At 47.2% G+C, this 20,056-nt stretch overlaps 1 protein-coding gene across 1 annotated transcript in view; it reads left to right on the top strand.

Annotated features, from left to right (window-relative positions):
* The window catches only part of T265_14716 (hypothetical protein), a gene marked incomplete at both ends in the record, with an annotated part of 18,879 nt that extends 375 nt beyond the window's left edge, over window positions 1-18,504 (top strand). The window contains 3 exons of the mRNA XM_009174928.1: window positions 2,077-2,183; window positions 15,634-16,041; window positions 17,940-18,504. Coding sequence (XP_009173192.1) covers window positions 2,077-2,183; window positions 15,634-16,041; window positions 17,940-18,107 — 683 coding nt within the window. The remainder of the gene's footprint in view (window positions 1-2,076; window positions 2,184-15,633; window positions 16,042-17,939) is intronic.
* Window positions 18,505-20,056: the final 1,552 nt, after the last annotated feature.

Below are 20,056 nucleotides of genomic sequence, written 5' to 3'. Positions count from 1 at the left end.
TAGCACTAAATCCGTTTCCCGTCCACCTTTATTCTTTTCTTCACAATAAGGCTTTCAAATAAACCATGGTTGTACGGCAGCGAAGCATCAGAGTTGAACACTGATGTTGTGCTGCTGCTGATGACGATGATGAGGCTAGAATATCGCTAAAGCCGTCGGATTTAGTAAGAACAAGAGTACTTGTCCCTGCGGTAGTTTTCGTGTGTGCATTTTTGAGCGAAAAATTCGTAGCCTGTCAAGATTAGTTCCCTTTGGGTGGGGTCAACATCAATAGTATTTCGTAGAAAAAAAGCGTTCTGACAATATGCACGTGTGTTCAGCGTTTTTAAGGTGGCTTTTGGTTCATACCCATGGTTGTACGGCAGCGAAGCATCAGAGTTGAACACTGATGTTGTGCTGCTGCTGATGACGATGATGAGGCTAGAATATCGCTAAAGCCGTCGGATTTAGTAAGAACAAGAGTACTTGTCCCTGCGGTAGTTTTTGTGTGTGCATTTTTGAGCGAAAAATTCGTAGCATGTCAAAATTAGTCCTCTTTGGGTGGGGTCAACATCAATAGTATTTCGTAGAAAAGCACGTGTGTTCAGCGTTTTTAAGGTGTCTTTTGGTTCATGCCGTACATGTTAAGTGCCTTCTTGCAAGATCGAAGTCCTTGCACGCACTGCGCCCAGTCTGAACGAAGCATGGCATATAAAGCCGGTAAAGTCTACGTCAATGTCGTTGCTATGTCTTTGATATTTAGTCCGGGGAACAAATGGATTATCGCGAGCAGTTTTCCCTAACCGTATCAACTAATATTATGCACTGCAAGGTGAGGAATTTTCAAGAACTGCGAAATTCGAAGTAAATATTGGTGGACAAGGTGTGTGTCCATCATCCTACCACTACGTATACGGGTCTACATGGATAACGTAACCCGCAGTTACTCCTGTTGTTTTGCACATGTAGCCAGCTTGCTAATCATCGAGTGTGTTCATCAATTGTAGACAGCTCGAGATGCCTCAGTGGTTAAACCACGAATTTACTGACCGGAAGGTCCATGGTTCGAACCCAACCCCGGCATCTTGACTGCTCCTACCTAGACCCGGGTAACCTGACAGTAACTCAGTCCTCGTGCTTCCTTCGGGTGCCATGGCATCTGGGCGCCCAAAATGTGTTATAGCTGAGGGATTTTTTTATCAAATGTGCCGTTTGTTCCATGCAGAGTTACTGGATGCCTCATTTTTATCTGTAGCGCCGGCGATTCTGTTAAATGGCAGATCGGATTGAAGACCGGTGAGAGCAGTTATTTGGGCACCACGCTCAGATAGTCTACGTTGCTGTGGTGCACCACACGATATCAACAACCGAACCACTGCAAGCACATCATGGAGCTAGTAATATGTTGAAGTATTGGTAGCTCGGGTGAGCTCGGCGAACAGATCAACAGCCACCTGGACAACAACCTATACATAGTGGAGCTCTTTGTGGTTTGATCACAAGAGTCGGAAAATGTTAGCCGTTGTCGCGTGTGGACTCTAAATTGGCAGTCTGTGTATATCTCGATTAGTTTTCGGGAAGACCACCTGTTGCTGGCTTGGCCCCGCGCTTTGCAAATCACAAAACCGCGTTCTCCCAATTCTGCATCAGAAGCATCCAAAGGCATGGACTGGAAGCATGTGGAACCAGCGACTTCGGGAAGGTGGACAGTTTCATTTGTCCTCATAAAAACGCAAGCTTGACGTGCACGTATACGAACCGTAACTATAGGAATCAGTGTATCCGTTTGTTCTCAACTGACGGGCTTCCGATTCTTGCGAATTTATATTTAGTGTAATCGGTAACACGTATCATGGTTGACCCTTGGGAGAGGAAGACACTTATATAGTACCATCCTGTGAGACTAACTGATCTCTGTCAGGTGATATTTTCTTTTACTAGATTTCAGCTGATTTCAACTGATGAAAGATGACAGTCTCCAGCTCTTCATTCGCCATGTGTTGAGGCTAATTGGGCTCTCTTTCCTCATACATTGCTTCAGTTACGGTTCCTTCCTATCATGATTTCAGACCCCTTCTTGTCTTTTTTTCCATTCAGGCAAGATGAGGCGTAAAGAATGTCTGCTGGCCTACTACGACAATGATAACTTCCGAGCCACCTATGCACAACAGAGATTTCTGAGTAGTGCGACCAGTTTTCTGCAGGTATGTTTTGATTTTAGCGGGTTGTGACATCTGTGCATGTGCTTACGCAGTTTGATTCTTAGTCTGATTGGTGGTCATCCCTGCTAGTCTTTTCTCAGAGGTAGACAGTTACGGAGCCGTGGACGTGGCCACATGTTGTTCCGATCAACCAACCTGAATAAATCAAGCGTTGGTAGGGAAACTACTGATTATAAGATAGGGACCACACCTGTTTGCCGATCCCAAAAACAGGGCGTTACCGTTGTAATTGTGTATAGTTCTGATGGAACATGTGAGTAGTAGCACAACCACTCGCAGTGTTTGGTGAACCGTCTGCAGCTGATAACTGATGAGGTCGGCGATCAATTGAATCCGCTCAGCTGTGACATCTTTTCGGTACCTAGCTGCCATGCTTCCCAGAGGAAGCACGAGGGCTGGGATATTACTAGGTTGCACAAGCCTAGACAGGGAAAGTCGAGGGGCAGAGGTCGGGTTCGAACCACAAACCTTCCGGTCAGTATAATCGCGATCTAACTACTGAGCCAATCCGATTATTCGATAGGATGTGACATCTACTGAGCCGTGTTTACTGATCTGCTTAAAGGCATTTATCTCTCCGCCTTTATCCTTGAGTACAAATTGCACCATCGAATCCTACTGAACGCGCTCATGTGTATTTCATCAGCACTGTCGCTTCTTTGTTCAATTTTGTCATCGAAGTTATCATCGAGCACACATTCCAAGGTCCCATAAATGTAGATATCGAAATCACGTCTGAAGACCGTTTTGATTATGTGGAGAACTATAAGTCCGCGCACAGCAATTTTAACAAAATTTCGGAAGTGATCCATGTTTCCTCATCCGTTTTGCACTTTCAAAGTTTTCAAGGTTCACCATTCCCTTGTGGTTCTTTGAGACTTCGGGTTGCACGAGGGCCGGGATACTGCCAGGTTGCCTAAGCCTAGCCAGGGGGAGTCGAGAGGTAGAGATCGGGTTCGAACCACGGACCTTCCGGTCAGTAAATTCGCGCTTTAACCACTTCGGCCATCTCGTTGAGACTTCAGACTGAAGAGCTTGAGTTGGTTCACGCATCCTAACAGCTGCATTAGCCGTGATCGTACTGTAGATGATGAAGTTGGCGCGCGCATGATCGAGGTGCGGACAACATTCGCCAATTTGCATCAGGAGTGAATTTCACTGAACCCAAAGGGTGTTGTGTACAAGGTAACTGTAAGAGCGGTCTCACTCCTTGGTTGTGAGACCTCGTCCGGCCGCTCACCGCGTAGCACAGTACTAGTTAGCTGACTGTATCGAGTACGTAACGAGGTGGTGCGTAACCAACTAATCCGAGTTGCTAGAGCAGCAGATAAAACTTACCAGGTGGAGAGGTTGGAGCATGCCGAAAAAATCGTTGTCTTCTGTTCCAAGTGATTGTTGTTCGTGGACGACATAGCAACGTGAAATGAAGGTGGTTTTGTGGGGTCTTCGAGTTTTCTTGGCTGAGCCCCCGATGTGATCCTGTTCGCAGGTGACTGGAAACATGACTCCTCACCGATCCGAGCGGTGCACATGTCATTTCCTGGAAGTTGGGTCGATCCCACTGATGTCGCTTTACTTCGCCATGTTGTTCAGACTGTTTAGTTGAACGCTGTCTAGGTGTGCTGGCGCCTTATTCTTCCCACATCGTCTCTTCCCTTCCGCTTTCTTCACACTCCTTACTAAGGCTTTTCCCCTCGTCGTCGTAATACTGTTGATGATGAGGATGGCACCTAGTCGATGTGGATTCCTGACATGATCTGTTGACGCTTTATTTTCTCTCAAAATCGTACCACATTACAACACGGTACCTTGAATCGTCTGATTGTAACCCGTTTTTGGTCTCGACAAAGACGCGACCCGGTTGGCGCAACTCCGTCGTATTCAATGCACCGACGAGACTGTTCTGATCAAGTCCGCGCGGTTCATGTTTGAAAAATGTTAATCCGCACCAACGCAGAAGTTGAAGATGCAGGCAGGGAAGATAAACCGATGAAAAAGGCAGTGAGAAAAACAGCGTTTTGGAATGAATACAATTTTGTCTGTCGTCATAGGTGTGAAACGAATTAATCCGTTCAAGTTCAGAAAGACCGAAGAAGCTACTTTGTTTTTTTTTCGATTTATTGATCGTGTTACAATTTAGTTCTGCATACACGATGCACCTAGTCCTGTATTTTTGTTTGTTTCATTTTATCCCGTTTTACACGCGTTGCGGCAGACGAGATTCTACAAAATGAATTCATTCTACTGCCTTGTTCAAACGGGTCCACTAATTACGATGTTTTAACAGATGAGTCTGTCCATGGTAATTTTCACGCAGGCTAGGAATAATTCTTGTGAAGAAATTACCGGTCGCTTCGTCGATCACCCAGACTGACTGAATCAGCATAGTGTTGAGATGGTACCCTCAGTACGACTAGCATACGGCAGGGCGTCGTTACAACTAGCTTCCCACCATAGGAGACTGCGTTCCGAACCCCGTCAGGATTATCTTTATACAACGGACTCCCGACAGCGCAGTTCCTATGCAGTGAGCATTTTCATGACTTTATTGAAAGATGGTGAGCGCTATAATCAAGAAAAAAATCGCTCAGCTGTAGCACCCTTTCGGCGCCTAACTGCCATGNCGAAGGCTGCGCGAGGGCTTGGATACTGCCAGGCTGCCCAAGCCTAGACAGGGGAAGTCGAGAGGCGGAGTTGGGATTCGAACCATGGACCTTCCGATCAGTAAATTCGCGCTCTAACCACTTCGGCCATATCGCCCTGAATCAAGAGAGTGTGTCTCTCCCGACTAAATGAAAGTTATCCAAGTTCCCATGGTTACAAGATTATAAGTCAACCAGCTAATTATGGGAACACACATTGTTTAGCCCAAACGAAATTGTTGGGGATATCAATATCCCCCGGAAAACGCTGTGTTTTTATGGCGATCACGCGACTTGCGGCGTCATCCCCATTCTGATTGGTTGAATTTTTGTTGGCGCGAATATTTAAAAATGACCATATGGCGGATTTGCGGTTTATGATTAACCCTCTGAAACGGAGCGAAAAATGAAAGTGCCGTTGTATCTACGGCGAATTTACATCGTTAGCCAATTTTCAAATGTAATGAACACGAAGTGTGTGAGACTCCTTGTAGTTCAGGATAGGTCGGTTTCAAAAAGTATAATGGTACATTTTGTTGCCTAATGTCTAAATATCTCCATAGGCAGATGATACTCGGTAATCCTGGTGATAACAGAAAGAAAATATTGGGAACCGCCCGCGTTTAGCAGCTAACTCTGGTGTATTGGCTCTTTGCACTGATCGTTGTTCACATGTGAGAAAACCGTTATTAATGCGATCGTAAGAAAAAGCTGATTTGAAATGGTATATGTCCCTCTCCAAGAATACCCTGAAGGCAAAGTGCCATAGTAATTGTGTTCGTTAGCCAAGGGGCCCGATGGAATCATCGACTGCCCTAAATGCAAGACCCGAAGTGTTCTTTGGCAGCCCGATAGCTGGTTGACAATAACATAACTGTCGGTGCTTCATTCTCAGCCAGCGGATCACTGATGGTGTAACAGTGTAAGCCATAGCTGGTCACCGGTTTCCTAATAATGGTCGTTCAACGTTAAACCTAGATGATTGTTTAGCACTGAAGTAGGCTTCACCAGTTCTCAGAACACACAGAGCAATGCAAGCAGTTGTTGACGTGTGTACTTGTGGCGACACATAAGCCGTAACGAAATCATCATTGCTACCGCCTCCAATTTGCAACTGTCCACTCCGCATCCCCGAATCTTCGGCGAACGGAACTGTGGCAGATAGAGCAAGTACGCGGTTAATAAAGTTAATAAGGATGACCAGAGGTAATCGTTTCCACATAACATCTGTAGGGTGGTCATTTGACCTTTAGGGGCGCGTTTTTGTTGACTGTCATAGCGGAGGACCCTCGTTTAAGTACCAGTCGAGGATGCTTACTCTTGCTATCGATTTGGTTGGCGGTAACTAATATCTAGGAGGCTTTGTAAGCAAGATGAACACGGTCCGCTATCACGATGAGAATGACAAAAGTTTAGTGAGGTCATTATCTCAGGTCACATATTATTTGTCAGGTTACATAATTTGGGGCGGTGAATGGGCTATCACGAGCAAACAAATTTACGAAGATTTTCTTGTTTGATGGTTCTGTGAGAAACCAGATGAGAAAGATAAGCCCGACACGTGGTTGTTTTTCGCTAGGTTACCGAGATGGCTCAACAGGTAGGGCGCAAACTTACTGATCGAATGGGCCGTGTTTCGAACCAACCCCCTACATCTAACCTGCTCCTGTCCGGGATTTTGCAGCTTGGCAGTATACCAACTCGTTCTTCAGTGGAGTGCTACGGCAGCTGGACACGAAAGTGGTCCACTAGTTAACGGCAAGTCCGAAGTTAGATGTCTATTGTTGAAGGACAGTTATCGCAGAATAAGACAGTTGGTGCATGAATCACCTATTAAGCAGAATACGTGTCTCATGGATCTGTAGGCAACCGGGCTATTGTATCGAATTCTAAACGTAAGCTGTCAGAGGCTAAAGACGAATCCTTGAAAATATGCTCCCCCTTTTCTCACCTAGACAAGCTTGTCTTCAACGCAAGGCCTGGATGCCCTGGTTGCCGTGACGCTTGCGTTGTCGGTTAATAAGAAACCATTTTTTTGGAAACATTATTTTATTATGATGGAGTGCAAGCAAATTACAGATTCATCAAAAATGCGTTCCACAGATGTACCTGGAAAGTAAATGGGGAATGAATTAGTACAAGACAACGGAATGGAAACGACCAGAGCCCCGTTCGCCCAGCATGCGTGAAAGACGCATCCTGGTTGCCACTGCCGTACCACGTTGAGGAGGGGTTGGATTTTACGGCAGAAAAAACCCACCCACCACCCACACCTCCAAGGATGCATGATAAATAACAAATAGTAAATTAATTAACAAACAAAACTTAATTTCAAAAGGAAAAAGTTTATCAGACCAAAACTTACCTTCGTCTTCCAAAGTGTATTGACCTAGGGAACTCACTCCGAAAGCTGGTTGTGCTGGTTGCACATGGGACAAAGGAACGTCGGAGACTCAAGTGAACTGCCAATACAACTGCAGTGCAGCCACGCGTGACAGTAGTCGCACTGCACCCAAGCAATCATCGACCCCTCACAGGCGCTCTCATAGGTGTTGCAGACGGCACAAACGTCAGCATCAACATGTGACGCCTGTGGTCCACTCTTTCTGTGCATTTGCACCGTGCTGTATTTCGCAGCTGTTCGCACCTTGTGGTCACGTAACCTGATACACTGCAGGTAATAGTTATCATCCTGCATATCGAAGGTCTCGTCTAGCCCGGTCATCTTGTCCTCATAAAGCGGAAGAGGACTCTTCCGGGCGCGTCTGTGGTTGCTACCGTTGGAGGTGCTAGGTTGATTATTGCACCTCACAGGCGCGTTCACAGCCAGCGAAGATATGCCATCACGAGAGACTGCCACGGATGTTGATGCCGCCGTTAGCATCTCGACCCTTGATGAGCCTGTGACACCTTCTGAGGGCAATACGTAGCTAGGAACACGACCTGCGGATATCTGATCAGCAAACGTACGCAAAAACCGACAACACGTAGCGTATGGTGTCAGTCGGCCCAAACACTCTAAGTGTGATGGTACCATCGACCCCTCAGGTCGGCCACGCACAAGTGGAATGCTCACCAGTCTCCTATATTTGGCTTCTAATTGCTCATTCCTGTTAATGATAGCCTGAACACAGGTGAGCAACGAGGAAGACTCAGTAAGCTTCCACTTGATGTACCTATTGGCAGATTCGACCCGGTTCGTAGTCTCATTACCAAGGGTCACAGCATGCTTCCGTGCATGCTTTGCCCAGGTACTCAGGTCGTTTAACCAGTGCTCACTGAGGTATGACCAGTACTCCTGATTCCGGCTTCTAATGCTGGTGGCATAGACCTCGAACTCACTCACTTCCCTACAGTGCACCATTCGCTTTGACCAGGCAAACAAAATCTCCTTATCCGAATGAGTCACACCCCTAAGCTTATGAATCCTAGCCTTGAAACTCTGTATTACGTGGAAAGAACAAAAAATTACAGCGGCATCAGGCATCGCCGTCCGCAAGCTACACAACTGTGACCTATTTTTGTCCACAACTATCGTTCGGACGACATTCACAGGAGACATCATTCGCATGAAATGCTCAACAGCCACATCATAACACTCCTGTGACTCATTGCGGATGAAGGAGTAGAAAACACTACGACCAACACCATTGCAATCGGTGATTACCACATGCCACAGGTGGTAACCACCTCTGTTACACTGGTATGTTGAATCTGCCTGAATTACATCACCATACTTTGCAAACAAACCACGCAAACGGACAGAAATAAAAGAAAGAACATTCAAACTCCCATCATCGCAAACAGATACAGCCATGGGCCCAAATGGGCGCAGCGCTTCTCGGATACCCTGCAGATCACATACAGGATAGTCCAAGCGGCGCAGTTTTTCGCGCAGGACCCGCACATCATCACCCGTCAAGTCAATTCCATAGTTTTTCCGGACATAGTCTCGGATTTCCATGGATGACTTGAAACATCGCAACAACCCAAAGACCACGCGTTCCTGCTGTGCATTCAAACGTCGGTTAGCCGCATACACTTGCCAATCAGACGTATGCAGGTCATGCGAGTGTTTCATATTAAAACTAACAATCACAAGGCTACCGTCACGGTGAACAACACGCATGAACGATCGGCAGTCGAAATCAGCGTACCTAAATATAAGTTATTTGCATGACGATGTACAAATATATCAACATACCGACGACCCTTTTGATTCGCAGTCCAGTGAGAACGCGCGTGGACACATTTGTACACCATATACGCATACCCGACAGATGGTGGAAGCACTTTACCCTCATTCTTTTCATACTTCGCCGCCGATAAACTATGCCGGCGAGCATAACACGTGCCCGTTCCCCGTTGGAATTCTCGCAGCTTCGACTCGAATTCCGCAAAGGAACGACACTCACGACCAGGGAAGTACTCCATCATCCGTCTGGTAACGTCGCGTTCGTCCGAGGATACATCCTGTGAACCTAAAAAAACATTATACAACAATAAACCATCTTACTTGACGATAATCCAGTTGATGAGGTACTCGGCTTAGGCATAATCGGCCGTACCGTCATTGAAACCGTACTCGTGGCGTCGGCATGGCGCGCTGCGTGACAGAACCATAACAGAAATAATTTACATTCAGAGTGGTAGAGATTTGAGGAATTGAGAACTCTCAGCCAAGCAGTGAAGCAAAGTTATTCTGTGCCTTTTAGTAGGGGTGGACCGAGGTTCTGGCCATTGCCCATTTTATGGGGGAACCGTAGTATACAGCACTTAGTTCTGGGTCTGTTCGCCGAGGTTGGCCATTGGATTGAAAACGCTTCATCACCGATCGAGGTGGCATGGTCAGTTCAACTGCCAAGCTCGGTGAACAAACAACGCATCCGAGCTACTTATATTATGCGAAGTCGCCATCTATACAATACTGCTATACTGTTGGTATAAAAGCGAGACTATCTACTCGGTGGTGGGATCGGCGGTCCAAGGCGATGTCAAAACCTTTACGTTTTTTATTCAAAAGGGAGAGGTGTTTTATCCAAATGGCGGTCACTTGAGCTGTTTCGCGCATACGTTAGTGAATGGTCTTGGACCGGCTTTCGGGTACGCGGTAGATTGACTACGTTCACCGGGTGGCTGGTGATGGCTCTTGTCATATGTCTGACTGCTTCGGTTTTTTGGTGAATCCTTAGATGTCCCTTGATTCTCTACGATAGGTGCCGCGTCGTTATACGTACACAGTTTGTGGAACACCTAAAAACAAGTGAATACATGACCGCGGAAGAATCTTGGATCGGCACTTTCTGATTCGTACCGGTTAAAGGAGAAGCGGCCTTTGCCTTTTCGGCAAGGCAGATTCGGGAGCAGAAAAATTTGCTTGTTAGTCTGGGCACAGCTATTTGTTTTTGGCTTGGTGTTCTGCACCTTCAAGCAAAAGACAAGCACTGGGCTAGTTTAGCTAGAGGGGTTGGACAAACCCATTGTGTGCACGAATTTCAGGTGGCAATGGCCTCGGCAGTTGCGAGATTACATAACCTCGTTGTTTTGGTCTGGTTTTGTGACACCTTGTACACGATCCAAAATGCGGTGTTTCAATCAAATCTCAGGGCGCCCACAGCTAGACAGGAGGCCGATTAGGGTCCTCAACCACAGCCTGTGGCTAAAAAGCTTGACCGCGGTGTTTGATGGGAAATGCAATACGTTACCGTTTTTACGGAATAAGTCGCCGCACATGTTCCAACCCCCCAACCAGGAGACTGTGTTCGTCAGATTTCTGACCATTCAACAAGCTGTTACGAGAGACTTATCGAGTCTCGAGTGGACACCTCCCAGTATAGCTCAACGTGTCGCCGAGGTACATGAACCGTCACACCACGGTAAGGTTCAGTCTCTTCGTGGCCGAACTATCATAGCATCGTCTCAAGTCAGCCACTTGACGGTGGAGTCCTCGTACATTCCTCAGTTTAAAAACTATAAAAAGAGACCTAATGACCATGTCCGTTTCTATGGAGCGACATGGGGCTACTTGTGTCCACTGCTGTGTCGCTGCTTCGATGCTAGAACGGGTACGGAAATACACCTGGAAAGTTTTCTTAACTGACTCCAGCATAGTCTGCAGAGACTTGATGGTTGGAGCTGTACGAAATGTATTGGTTGGTTGCAAATTTCTTTGGATCGCTGAGACTCACGTTTGGTCTGTTTTCTCTAGCTGCATTTGAGTACTGTAAAGCTCGAGATAGCTCAGTGGTTAAGGCGCGAAATTACTGACCTGAAGGTCCGTGGTTCGAACCCAGCCTTCGCACCTCGACTGCTCTTGTCTAGGCTTAGAAAACCTGGCGGTATATCGGTTCCTTCGGATGACATGAAACCTAGGCGCTGGAAGGGTATTACGGCTGAACCGTTTTTTTACTGTAGATTCACCCACATCTATTGCATGCACTCAAGTACCCCCTCATGGCCCATCGCATGGATTGCTGCAACTAGGCAGCACCGTTTCTGAATTGTCTTTTCGGTTTCAACATTACTCACAAGGTCAAGGAAGGTTCCGGACAGCCTGTTAACGGTTTTCTTTTTCTCGGGACCTATCGGACAGGGCGAGATGGCTCAATTGGTTAGAGCGCAAATTTACTGACCGGAAGATCCGTGGTTCGAACCTGACCTCTGCCTCTCGACTTCCCCTGTCTAGGCTTGGGCAACCTGACAGTATCCCAGCCCTCGTGCTTCCTTCGGGTAGCATGGCAGCTGGGCCCCGGAAGGGTGTTATAGCTGAGCGATTTTTTTCGGACAGTCCCAATCCTTGAATTTCTGTCTACCTCATTTCCTATTAGAACACGAAATTACGCGTATGTTTTCATCGACTGTATGAGTGTTGATGTCCTGAATATCGTTCTAACTGAAACGTGAGACGGCTTTTGTACAGCACATTCAGTTGAAGAATACCATAAATAAGAGATTCATGTGAAATTCAGCTGGGTCTCTCGTCACCACCAAGGTGACTTGCAAATGAGCATAGTTTCGATTATTTCAACTGCCTTGAAAAACAAACTGCTGCTGACATGACACACTACTCATAAAGCTGTTGAAACTCTTCGACATCCCACGACCGGTTTCGCCCTTCTTGGGGCTCACCCTGGGGGGGGGGCACAGTCCCCATCAACCTTATGTTCTACTTGAACCCAAAAATTGCACGGAATTAACGAAATACACTAATTTGCATCACAGTTTGGTTTGAAAACGTCAGAAACGAGAGATCCAGGTGAGTCTGACATGGTGATGATACATGCACGTCCGAGTGTGTTGACCTGATTGAATAAGACTGGCAGGCCAAAACGATAGGTCAGTTGAGATGCCTTACTAAAGAATGTTTGCTCGGATCGATCCACACACATATGGTTGCAGAATCCGGCTTTCACATATAAAGTACCGGAAATAAGCGCTCTCCGTCTACTCGCCTACAAGGTGATGTCAATTTCATGCAAATGCTGGTGGCTACCGTCGATCAATCATAGGATCATCGCATCATATTCAGTGATGTCTAATTATGCATCCATTTCTTGGACTTAGCTCCTATTAGAAAGCTGTTGCATCCCAGAATGACGACGGTTTTTTATGAATTCCCAGGGAGTGGCTAGTGCAGAGATGGCCTAATTGGTTGGAGCGTGAATTTACTGACCGGAAGGTCCGTGGTTCGAACCCGACCTCTGCCTCTCGACTTCCCCTGTCTTCTTTTTGGGCGACCTGGCAGTATCCCAGCCCTCGTGCAACCCTTGGGGTGGCATGGCAGTTAGGCACCGAAAGGGCGCTACAGCTGAACGATTTTTTCTGTCAGCATTTATGAGTTCGCCCATCGGCTGAGCTGCCTTGCTTACGACCTGACACTCAGGAACCGAGTCCATCATCGTTCCTGTTTGCTAAACCGAAACAGACGTAATGAATTGATCCCCGACCAGCAATGGTCGAAACCAACTCTGCTCGCTGCACGTTCCACCTCAACCTTGGCTCTCACCTAATACCGGAAATTATTGCATAATAACACACAAGTGCGTCCACTTTCAGCCGATATTTATCTCACACACGAGAATAACCAGGCTAGTTGAAACGTGTGGAAGTTCCGATCGTTGATGTAACAAACATCACTGCAGACGGTTTTTGCGATCGATTGATAATAAGCGTCGGTCATCAGGTGAAGAACGAAATTAGCCTCTTTAATATCAATGCCTTACTAGCTTTTATGAACTTCTCTTTTGTGAGCAACCTTGAGACATCAGCCAACGCTCGTATGCAATACGCTGTCCTGGTATATGAGAGAGGAACGTGGATATTAGGGCAGTTTGGCTATTTTTGATCCTTTTTTTGTGGGACGCATGAAAGATTTGCTTGCCTAGTTAGTCAGATGGTATCGTTGCCGACTAGGTGCATATTAGGATCGCCAAATTCCGTTCCCATTTCCTTCAGCCTGAATACTGCTGGGGTTCATGTGACATTAGCCTGTTGATGGCGGACAGGATCTATAGCGCTTCAGGGCTTCCAGTATTACCATTGTACAGTTGTGAAGCCTGGCCACTGTGCCCCGAAGCCAAAAGGGAGTTGCTTGACTAACCAGTGGTGCCCTCGGAACGCTGCACGTGTCATGGAAACATCGGATCAGCAACATTGAAGTGCAACAGATCGGAGCCTACTTCGCTGTCTTGGCCACATACCAGATGATCGATCGCCTCGCCGTGCCCTATTTGTTGACACAGGTTCCGAATAGAGGATACTAACCCTTTAATCCCCTTGCTAGTTCAACTCGATTCGCCAGGTACGAGCCTAGAGGTGACGGTTTTACTTAGCTGAAATGGCACAAAATCGGAACTAGCAGCACACCTCTTGTGGCTTTACAACAAACCAATATTGACTCTTCCTCACTTGTGTAATACGTTCGGAAGCTCGGTGGTTAGGGTTCGAGCTCACTGACCGGAAGGTTCATGGTTCGAACCCAACCTCTGGACTACTCCTGTCCAAGCTTGGGCAACCTGGCGGCGTTTCATCCTACGTACCTCATTCTGATGGCATGGCACCTAGATATCCAGAGGGTATTATCGCTGAACGATTGATTGATTGATTGTAGTATGTATGGTTTGTGCGTAGCAAACATTGGACAGCCATGTCTGTCGCGCAAGTGGTGTACTAATGGGAGTGGCACGTAAAAATCAAAGTCTGGGTAAAATGCGATAAACCAACAAGGTGATGGGTGTGGTAGAGATAAGTGATTGCGATGAAAAGAGAGGGATGGTGCCGGAATGTCATCAACGCATGCTTAGGAGCTCACCAGCTAAAAAGGTGAACAGATCGCAAGGTTGGCAAACCACCATGGTGAGCTACAAATCGTTTCTGGTAACAGATGCTGCGTTCGTCCTGTGAATCCTGGCAGCCGCAGCAATATTTAGACTTATTTGGAGTCGTGTGTTCTGAAAGTCCTTCCTTATTGCCTTGAAACTGCGTGAACACCCCTACTGAAGTTGCAGTGGGTGCGTCCAGATCGAGGGTGGTGAGCCTCTCCTATAGGGAACGTTTGAACTCACATATCTTTTGCGCGGTGGGAGTGCGAATCATGTTAATCTGCCTGAAAGCAGCGATGCTTCTCTTTCTGGGCTCTCTTGGGCTGAAAATAGCCCCGCTGGGAGATTATTGAATGGACGATTAAGAAATCTGCGCTATGCAATCTAACCAAAGGCAGTTGAACTCTCATAACTTCTGCGCGGTGTGAGTGCGAAGCATTTAAATCTCCCTGAAAGCAGCGATGCTGCACTTCTTTGGACTCTTGGGCTGAAAACCGTTCCGCTGGTAAGTTATCCAAAAAAGGGCCCCTAAGGCATCTGCTCTATGCTATCTAATCAAAGGCCGGGCATGCACTGGTTGCGCCTAGAAGCAAGTGTGATTGGATATCTTCATCTGGTGTCCCTGAGGGATCGCACGCACTCGGAGCTTGTAAAGTCGCTGTTCTATGCTAGGCACCGAGAAGGTGTTACAGCTGGACGATCAAAGGCCGGGCATGCACTGGTTGCGCCCAGAGGCAAGTGCGATTGGATATCTTCATCTGGCGTCCCTGAGGGACTCGGAGCTTATAAAGTCGCTGTTCTGTCATGACTGGTCCATAGTTTACTCCCTAATTGAAGGTAACTGATGAGTTTTGCAAGATGTCTAACTTCCTTTAGCTTACTGAGTTCCGAAAAATCATTTGCTTGCTGGAAACGAATGACCGCTGATTGACATTTGGGTAGCCGCCAACCCCCAAACTCTTGTTTAGGGATAGACCGCTGCATTTTTTGTGTGGCATCTATCAGCCGTGACCGGTCGTTGATCACTGGCATTCAAAAAGATCTGTTCAGTGGGCGTATTCCATTCATTCATTTTATCGATGGCCTCAAGATGCTCTAACGCGTGGATGTCTGGTTTAACGGTGGGCTTCTCACTTTCTGGGCACCTTCCACTTCGATCATCGATCGAACCACAGACCGCGAGCGCTCGCTCGCTGATTTCGCCCGCAGACCATAAGCCTTGTATTTCCATAGCTTGCTCATAGTACAGCAATAGCAAAACTTGTACCAACATCGTTCATTATCATCATCGACAGCATGACATCAGTGTTCAACACTGATGCTTCGCTGCCGTGCAATGCCAGTCGAGATTTGTGGATAAGCCCCCTGTTACGGTAAGCAAGTTAGACTGACGTGTATTTCGTACACTCAAGTGCTCTCCAACACCTTCCACCTGATCCTCAGTGAATTTTCTCTCTCTCTGTTTTGTAGGCCCTTGTCTATCGAATTATTCCAGAAACTCCGGCTGTTGAGACCTACCTGAAGGATCATGTGTCTCGCGTCATCAGTGTTGGAGTTGGACCGGGCCCAGATGTGGTCGCCTATGTGGCCTATGCCCGAACGCATGGATTCAAACAGCGCCTGGTCTACTACTGTCTGGATCAGTGTTCCGGTTGGGGCATGTATCTGGCAACGCTCGATCGCCACTGGGCCGCCGAGCATCGCCTCTCAATCTGGTTCAAACCATTTCGCTTCGGCAAGCCCGAAGACGTCGACACATTGCCGGATGCGGACATGTTAGTGTTCAGTTTTGCCAACACAGCCCTAATGTCCCACACCATTTGGCCTCTACTCCAAGCTCGATATCGACTGATTGTCGTCCTGGATGGTATCAAGGAGGTTGGTTGAGTTGTTGGCTTCTTCTTTTGTGTGCCGCGTTCTCTGCTTCTCCTTTCTTATGCGTATTCATTCGGCGATCCGCCTTTGAACTTTATTGCTAGAATAAAACAAAACTGCAGATGCTAGTGACCTTGGGATCATCGCTGTTGACGGTATAACATCAATGTATGAACACCGTTCCCGCGCTGCCGTATGACTATAACTTATTTGGAATCCATATTTTGAAGAAGAGTGGATGGAGAAAGTATCCAGTGCTAGCCTGTCACGATCATTCTGAGCTGCCTATACCTCCAGACACGTATTCAAGCAATCCGGTTAGAAATTGACAACAAGATCGCCGTCAATAACCATATCTAACCGCTCACAGAGGGTATCCTGCGGACGCCATCCTGAAATGCGAGTTGCACCGAAAGTGCTCAGATTTTTCGTAATGGCTTTCGCATTCCTCTGTCAGCATCTGTGCTGAACACTGATGTCATACTGTCGATGATTCGTCTGCCAGGTTAAAAGCTGGTGACCTCTCTGCTTTCACCACTGTGAATTGGGCACGAAAAACAGTACTTTATTCAACATGCGCAATACGCGGCCTAACCAACGAAGCTTCTGGTGCTAGACACATTCTTCGATAGAAGTCCCGATTGCACATCCCAACACTGGTTTTCTAATGGCCTCCTTGCGGATCTACACGAGCTGTGGTTTTGAGACAACGGTTATTGAAAACCTGAAGACGTCTCATTTCGATTGCTTGCAGGTACCACAAACGGTAGTTTGATGCTAAAAGCTGGACTCATTCATCGACAATTTCCTGAGTCGGTGATAGGGGGAGGGCACTGAATAAAGTTAATCCTTGGCGACTTGTGTTTTCTTCAAAGGGTTTTCCGGCCGTGTCCGGCTACCGCCAACCTTACTTGCTGATTCACATATGTGGCTTTCATTTTTATGTGGATTCTATTGATAGGTCAATAGGAAATCGAAAAAAGCTTCCTCAAACACACGGTCTCAATTATCTAACGTTTTTTATGTATATTCCCTGTTGTAAAGCTCCACAATGCCCAAATGTGGAACGACTTCACCTCACTTCACACCGCGATCCTTAATCAGCGCCAAACTATTAGGATACTCGTCTAGGCGTAACACACTACTCATTAGGTTACTGATGCTCTTCGACAAACTACGACATTGGAAAAAGAAATCGAAATCATGCCCAAATGTGGAACGACTTCACCTCACTTTACACCGCGATCCTTAATCAGCGCCAAACTATTAGGATACTCGTCTAGGCGTAACACACTACTCATTAGGTTACTGATGCTCTTCGACAAACTACGACATTGGAAAAAGAAAATCGAAATCGTCCAGCTGTAACACTATTTCGGTGCCTAACTGCCATGCCACCCGAATGTTGAACGAGGGCTGGGATACTGTCAGGTTCCCCAAGCCTAGACAGGGGATGTCGACGGCAGAGGTCGGGTTCGAACCACGGACCTTCCGGTCAGTAAATTTGCTCTCTAACCACTTGGTCCATCTCGCCCCCGATGACGTCGGAACAGCCGAGCGAATCCGGTTGCATTAGGATTTCGAGATGAAAACCCTGAGATTCACGAGCACCGTTCAGAGCCACACGTTCTTGTTGGGGAGCGGATATTACAGGGAACGTCCTTCAACCGGGGGGGGGCTATTGTACTGAAGTTTATTCCTCGCCATATCCACCAACTAATGATACTGAACCACGTCAAGAGGAACTCCACCCCTTCGAAAGATCAAGATGACTCCACTCGTTGTAGACGTCCCACCATGTTAGACCTACTAGCCGATATAAAGATGGGAACTTAAAAACTGTGATATTCTGCGTTTGCGCGCTTGTCTGTGGCTCTACGTCTCCTTGCTTGTCTATCTAGGTCGTTGTTGATTCATTCCTGGATGCCGGATTCAAGGACTTCACGCTGACCGAGAAGACTAGCGTGTACTATCATTTCGCCGGCCTCCCAGAATTGAAGGATGCCTCATGTAGAATGGACTCATACGCATCGGGCGATAATCCCCTGCCTGGCGAAGCGGACCTTTGATTACATTTGTTTATCTTCTATTTGCTTTTACTACTAATTCGTGTTTGCTATTTTTATAACTCTATTTTTTCCGAACGCCGGAGAGTATCACTCTGGCCTGTGCACACCGGTGAAGTTGCCCTTTCATGTACAGGACTTCCGTCGTTTCGTTAAAGCTTCTTGGCGCTGATGCTTATTATCCTGTCCATCATTTTTTACTCATCACTGTCCCGGATTCACTCGCGCCGTTTGCCCAATTTCTCCTCGCCTTTGTGATGAAATGAAGCATATTGTCTATACTACTAATAAACTTAATAGTATGATGTTTTTGAAATTCCCGTGTTCACATCACCCGTTCGAGCTATCATCTTTGTGTCTTATTCAAGTGTCGTTCTCAGTAAAGCTCCTTAACAGTGCATATCTAATGGCCGTGCCGGGGTTTGAGCTCCGGGCATCTGACATGCTATGGGAGCGTGATGCTAGTAGACCAGCGTACGCTGGACACATCTGAATAGGCGAACGTGTTCACGGTTGAGCGACGTGATTGGTATGCCCGACTCATCAGACGATTGACATGCCTGTCAGGACTTTCTAGTCAGGTAACGACACAGATGCTTGAAACCCGCCACAACAAAAAATTGTAATTGCGTGGTATTCCGCACCAAACGGGAGTAGCGCTTCACTCGGCTTAGTAGAACTCGTCAGCAGTGCCAGAATTTAGACCCTGGGTCTCTGGCAGGTGAAGTGGGTGTGCTAGTATTGCTTAAGTTCAGGCCGCTAGGCGTATTGTACGATTTTCTCTTTAAATGAAGGAGTTATGACTTCACTCCTCCTGCTGTTCGACCTCCGGCTGGATAGTACTCAAGCATCGATCATAAGTGAGGACTGTTCACCAAGCGGCTATCCTAGACGGCGCAAACCAAGAAAACACGTGCTCGAGCGATGGCAAGTGCATCCTAAGGGCAACTGGCGGGAAACTTAACTGCTAGATCAATATCTTGCTGCAAATGTGCGTCCACATGGGTGAAGCACTTGCCAGTGCTGTTGTACTCAACCTCAGTCGGATTGCTTGAGCTGGTTGAATTTGAGTAAGATTTCCATTGCGTCATTCAGGTCAGATGCGACCTCTGATTATTCGATGGCTAACATAGCTAGCCTATTTTTAGCCAAGTGTGGGTATATGTGGCGAACTACATTCTTTCATCCATGCGAAGGCTCGTACCATGCATATTTGTAAACAAATGCGACGACGATTTGTCGCAGAAGCTGGACTCTTCGTCGTCTCACCACCCACATGTGGCTGGTAGCGAGTTAGGTGCTCTCATGAAAGAAAGAAAAGAAAGCGTTCAGCTGTAGCACCCTTCCGGTGCGTAGTTGCCATGCCACCCGAAGGAAGCACGAGGGCTAGGATACTGCCAGGTTGCCCAAGCCTAGACAGGGGAAGTCGAGTGGCGGAGGTCGGATTCGAACCACGAACGTTCCGGTCAGTAAATTCGCGCTCTAACCACTTGAGCCATCTCGCCCCATAGTTGTCTTTGAAGGCTTGCGCATTTGTATACCAAAAGAATACGCCTCGTAGTGATCATGAGCTATTCACCAGTCATCGAACAGGGGAGAATGGATCTTACATGATCCGTGTGATTTGCCCATATAGTCCCTTCTTTTCTGGCCGGCATAGCGATGGTCCCATGCGGAACATCCTTTCAAGTCAATTGATTCGATGGCCCATAGGTGCACTTGGTCCTCGGAAGGGTTCAGAGGCGCATTTCCGTACCAACTAGTTCCTACGCTGGAAGGGGAACGCGCAGCCCGGTTTGGTGGCGCATACTCGGGCCGCAGAAAATGCGATCTCTTGGAACGACAACTCCGGTAGACTGATCAAAGACAGCATAGTTTAGTGTGATCTATTTAGGTTGTGGAGTGATTCGACCGTGCAAGTTTTGTTTTCGCCACCCAAATCTCGTACGATT

Source organism: Opisthorchis viverrini (assembly GCF_000715545.1).
Source record: "Opisthorchis viverrini unplaced genomic scaffold opera_v5_245, whole genome shotgun sequence".
Classification (NCBI taxonomy): domain Eukaryota; kingdom Metazoa; phylum Platyhelminthes; class Trematoda; order Opisthorchiida; family Opisthorchiidae; genus Opisthorchis; species Opisthorchis viverrini.
The sequence above is the reverse complement of the archived record's forward strand: the minus strand, read 5'-3'. Positions and strand labels throughout refer to the sequence as shown.